This window comes from Eschscholzia californica, unplaced genomic scaffold (assembly GCF_041429995.1).
Source record: "Eschscholzia californica isolate CP2 unplaced genomic scaffold, dmEscCali1.0.p SCAF_2, whole genome shotgun sequence".
NCBI lineage: Eukaryota > Viridiplantae > Streptophyta > Magnoliopsida > Ranunculales > Papaveraceae > Eschscholzia > Eschscholzia californica.
Window position 1 is genome coordinate 57,991,386 of NW_028238309.1, and position 5,185 is coordinate 57,996,570.

The 5,185-nt window shown below is 35.7% G+C and overlaps 2 protein-coding genes across 2 annotated transcripts; both read left to right on the forward strand.

The window, feature by feature from the left end:
- The first annotated feature begins 244 nt into the window (after window positions 1-244).
- LOC147559516 (pathogenesis-related protein STH-21-like) lies at window positions 245-1,103 on the forward strand. The gene is made up of 2 exons (XM_086661414.1): window positions 245-503; window positions 619-1,103. The coding sequence occupies exons 1-2, from the start codon at window positions 320-322 to the stop codon at window positions 915-917; spliced, it is 483 nt and encodes a 160-aa protein (XP_086517540.1). The 5' UTR covers window positions 245-319; the 3' UTR covers window positions 918-1,103.
- A 2,717-nt stretch (window positions 1,104-3,820) lies between these two features.
- LOC147559517 (pathogenesis-related protein STH-21-like) lies at window positions 3,821-4,655 on the forward strand. The gene is made up of 2 exons (XM_086661415.1): window positions 3,821-4,061; window positions 4,178-4,655. The coding sequence occupies exons 1-2, from the start codon at window positions 3,878-3,880 to the stop codon at window positions 4,474-4,476; spliced, it is 483 nt and encodes a 160-aa protein (XP_086517541.1). The 5' UTR covers window positions 3,821-3,877; the 3' UTR covers window positions 4,477-4,655.
- The last annotated feature ends 530 nt before the right edge of the window (window positions 4,656-5,185 follow it).

The following is a 5,185-nucleotide window of genomic DNA, read 5'->3' on the forward strand; positions in this document are numbered from 1 at the left end:
GGAGTAAATAACCAATTAAAAGAGAGGAAGCTTCCTTGGCAGTATTCTTTGAACCACTTCTCTACAGGAGACTTGTAGCTACAGAAAGAGAAGATTGGTCAAAGAGAGATTTAATGAGAAATGGAGACTTTTATGAAGTATAGGTCAAAGGTTAACAATATGGTACAAAAATCTTCGCAAAAAGGACTAAAATGACCTAAAGTCTAAAATCTATAAATACTCATTCATTTCAATCTATTTTCTTCACCAATACTCATCTAAACAATAGTACTTTTACTCAACTTCTTCTATTCATCATCTTCTCCTTCTATTTTTAAACATGGGTGTAACCAGTGCTAGCCTAGAAATTCCTTGTTCCATTGCTCCCGCACGTATATTCAAAGCCATGATCGTCGATGGTCATAATTTGATGCCTAAGCTCTTGTCTCATGTCATTAAAAGCGTCGAACCAATCTGTGGTGAAGGAGGCCCTGGAAGTGTCGAACAGACAAACTTTACCGATGGTACGTTCATATATTTAAACTAACCAATAATGTACATGTATATATAAATATTGTGTGTATGTATATATAGAATACTTTTTGACACATTTTACATGTTTTGTTTATGTTTTTTTAGCTAGTCCTTTCAAATATGCCAAGCACAGGCTCGATGTAATTGATGAAGAAAATTTCCTATGCAAGTACACTATGATCGAAAGCGATTCCTTCGGTGACAAGCTTGAATCTATAGACTACGAAGTTAAACTTGAGCCAACAGCAAATGGAGGATGCGTTGCTAAGATGATAAGCAACTATCACACTAAAGGCGATGCTGTGATTAGCGAAGAAGAAATTAATGCTGGAAAAGAGAGAGGTATTGGTACGTACAAGCTTGTCGAAGCCTACCTCACCGAGAACCCTACTGTTTACGCCTAAGTTATTTTTTGCTTCTACCGAAGAAGGTTTTCGTGTTTAATTTTAGTATTTTGCTATGTTGTGTTTTATTAAATTTGGGATATTTGGTTTGAATACAATAATTAATAATTGTTCCCTAGATATTAATTGGGATATTAGACGCATTAAGAGTAAATAATGGAATTGAGAGTTTATTCTCAGGACTCACAATCTTGGTTCCACATAGATGTTCACTATTATAGTTATGTTTCCCCCACTGACCACACCTTGATAAACCGCCGGCCCTTAATCCCCTTTGTACTTCTCATTGATAATTCATTTCCTAGGTGTCCCACCTTTTAAGCCACATTATCTGTAGATGCACAGTTCTTTTTCTTTTTTTCCTCTATTTTCATTTTGATTTCTCTTTCCAATTCTTCATTAACATTTGGGTTAAGTCCGTCTTTGCTCCCACTTTGCGACCAACTCGCCGTTTTAGTACCCATAAGTGTCAGACAATTCGATTTGACCTCTAAGGACAAAATTTTTCGAAAATTACTTCAGGGCCAAAACGGAATTGATTCCTAAACTTATCAAAAACATAAATGCCACCTCATCTCTCTATTTCTCGTCCACCTCACCTCCTCTCTCCTCCATCTCATATCATCTTCTCTAACTCACCTCCGACGGAGAGTCACTTGATACTAAGATATGTGTTATTACTTCTATAGGTTGATTTATTATAAATTTGTCTTGAAATTTATGTTTATGTTTATGATATAAATAGCAAGTTATTATTCATTATATATGTTGTAGCAATTTATAGACCACCCATTGCAGCAACGTTTATGAAATTCTTTTTTATTAAATAAAAAATTATTGCCAACGGTAACTGTTTTGAAGTACCGCCGGCATTATAGTGTGATTTGGATATTACTTGACCTTTATCGACGGCTTAGGAATTGAAACCCGTCTGCAACACTTACTCTAGACGACCTTTTTCCGTTGGCATGCGTCGGAAATAGTACCCCCAACGCTGCTTAAGCCATTGTTATTCAGGCCGTCAGGAAAAACTTTGGCGACGGTTTTTCATAATTACCGATGGATTTATGCCGTCGGCAATAACCTTGATTTTTGTAGCTTAACCTCCTTGGGTATGAAGTCGACCTTATCCACAAATGCGGGACATCCAATCACTTTGTACTTGCACAATAAGTAGGCTTTGTCTTCCAAGTCCATCCTGTTCTTCACATATTCCATGGGATGTCTTGTATTTTGAATGACGATGGATCTTACATTTAGTTTCGTATTGTTGTAAATCTGATTTGAAATTTTGTAAACTTAAATTGAAATTCAAAGGAAAAGGTAATCTCTTACACATTCCAAGATAATTTCTTGAGGTACATAAATGATTGTAATCCAAAAGTGAAATTACAATTTCAACCAAAAGTAATTGCAAAAAATATTAGAGGCCTACTTTACTCCTAACAACGTCTCGAACATGTGAAAAGGTTTTTTTTGTGGATCGAGACTTTCAAATATGCAAAATAATAAGTAAAGAAGTTAAAACGGAGATGTCCCAGGATGAAATCAACGAACAACGCGTGGAACAATCAGTGTGGGGCGACTGGGCATGAAAACTCCTCATTCACATTTATGATACCAGGCATTTTCTTCAAAGAAAATCTTAACAGATAAAAAATTTAAGGGTTATTTCCCAAATAGCCCTCAACTTTGTGACCAACTTCCTAGTCCCCTACTTTATCAAAAATACTCAAATGACCCCCTTTTTTCAGTTACCGTTATAATTCCGTTAACTAGTCATCACCTCTCTCTGCCACCTCATCTTCTCGCCACCTCATCTTCTCGCCACCTCATCGTCTTCACCGGCGAAGGTCGCCGACCGACCAATTTTTCAGTCGACAACCTTCAAACATAAAAAAATAACTCTCTAAAAAAATATATTTTTTCTTCTTTCCTCTCTCTCTAATCAGATCTATCTAGAGAACATACCTCCTCTCTCTAGATCTGTTTAGAGATAGAGGAGAGAAGAAAAAATAAAAATTTAGAGAGAGATAGAGGAGAGAGGAATAATTCTTTTTTTTTTTTTTTTTATGTTTGAAAGTTGCCAGCCGGCGACCTTCGCCGGTGAAGACGATGAGGTGGCGAGGCGATGAGATGGAGGAGAGAGGTGATGACTAATTAACGGAATTATAACTGTAACTGAAAATGGGGCCCATCTGGGTTTTTTCTATAAAGTAGGGACAAGACGGAAAACTGATCACAAAGTTGGGGGGCTATTTGGGAAATAACCCGAAACTTAAACCTTATTAACTCTTCGAGAAGAAAAGCTTTAATGAAATTTGGAGGAGTTTAAAGTTATGAAAAGTGTGGGTTTTTATAGATAGAGATAATGGATACTAAAAACAAATACGAAAATGACAAATTTTTTCAATCCAAGTTCTCCATTCAATTATGTTAAAAAAATCATTAAAATAAGTTATCGATTTGGCTATTTATTTTTCGAATCTTGATATTTGCATTATTGAATTTCAAACTATTATGCATTAGCTTCATATTTTTAATCCTCATGGAAATCATACTTGGCTTGTAAATCGTACAAGTGGTTGCAACGATTGTTCACACTGTGTCTCACCTATAAATCTTTCTCCATTTTCTTGAAAGAATGGAACCTTCTAAAGGACTAAAAGAGAGGAAGCTTCCTTGGCAGTATTGTTTGAACCCCTTCTCCACAGGAGACTTGTAGCTACAAAAAGTATGGGTCAAAGAGAGATTTAATGAGAAATGGAGACTTTTATGAAGTATGGGTCAAAGGTTAATAATATGGTACAAAAATCTTCTCAAAAAGGACTAAAATGACCTAAAGTCTAAAATCTATAAATACTCATTCATCTCAATCTATTTTCTTCACCAATACTCATCTAAACAACTACTTTTACTCAACTTCTTCTATTCATCATCTTCTCCTTCTATTTTTAAACATGGGTGTAACCAGTGCTACCCTAGAAATTCCTTGTTCCATTGCTCCGGCACGTATATTCAAAGCCATGATAGTTGATGGTCATAATTTGATGCCTAAGCTCTTGTCTCATGTCATTAAAAGTGTCGAACCAATTTGTGGCGAAGGAGGCCCTGGAAGTGTCGAACAGACAAACTTTACCGATGGTACGTTCATATATTTAAACCAAACAATAACCTGCATGTATATACATATGTATGTATATATAGTCATAATAGAATACTTTTTGACACATTTTACATGTTTGTTTATGTTTTTTTAGCTAGTCCTTTCAAATATGCCAAGCACAGGCTCGACGTAATTGATGAGGAAAAATTCTTATGCAAGTACACTATGATCGAAAGTGATTCCTTCGGTGACAAGCTTGAATCTATAGACTACGAAGTTAAGCTTGAGCCAACAGCAAATGGAGGATGCATTGCTAAGATGATAAGCAACTATCACACTAAAGGCGACGCTGTGATTAGCGAAGAAGAAATTAATGCTGGAAAAGAGAGAGGTATTGGCACGTACAAGCTTGTCGAAGCCTACCTCACCGAGAACCCTACTATTTACGCATAAATGTATTTTTGCTTCTACTCAGGCACGTATTCGTGTTTGATTTCCAGTATTTTGTTATGTTGTGTATTACTATTAAATTGGGATATTTGCTTTGAATACAATAATTAATAAATTTTCCCTACATATTAAGTGGGATGTAAGCCACATTAAGAGTAAATAATGGATATTGAGAATTTTAATATCAGGAGTCACAACCCTGGATTATTCTTTCCGGAGAGTGTAGGAGAGGTGCTCCTACTTGGGCACCGCTTTTTTGTTCTAGGCCCGCCCGTCATTCACAAGGTGCCCCTTCTTTTAGCCATTTCATCGGTAGGTACCCCGAGCATCCTTGACTTCTTTTTCCTCTTCTCTTTTTCCTTCATTTTCATTTTAAATTTTCTTTCCAATTCATCATCAAATTATAAGATTTCTTCATGTTTTTTTGGAGAGTATCATTTGTAGTTGGTATTTGGAAGAAATAGACTGAAGAAAGACCTCAGAAGACCTTCATTTCTTATTCAAAATCAGTTGTAAAATTCCTAATATTTTTGTAGTTTCATCTTTTAATATAGTGTTTAAAAGGTTTCAAAGTGGTTACAACCTTGAAATTGTTTATCATTAATTTGTAGAAACCAGCTCTGTTTTTGGTCAATTTGAGCAACCAAACGTTGTCCAAATGAGGATCATCACGGACCATTGGATTTGTCTAGTCGAACTCTTGAATTTAGAC

Bases quoted from the DNA above. Each gene is read 5' to 3' on its own strand.
- LOC147559516 (XM_086661414.1), top strand. From the start codon at position 320: ATGGGTGTAACCAGTGCTAGCCTAGAAATTCCTTGTTCCATTGCTCCC. The intron at 504-618 runs GTACGTTCATAT...ATGTTTTTTTAG, and splicing joins ACAGACAAACTTTACCGATG to CTAGTCCTTTCAAATATGCC.
- LOC147559517 (XM_086661415.1), top strand. From the start codon at position 3,878: ATGGGTGTAACCAGTGCTACCCTAGAAATTCCTTGTTCCATTGCTCCG. The intron at 4,062-4,177 runs GTACGTTCATAT...ATGTTTTTTTAG, and splicing joins ACAGACAAACTTTACCGATG to CTAGTCCTTTCAAATATGCC.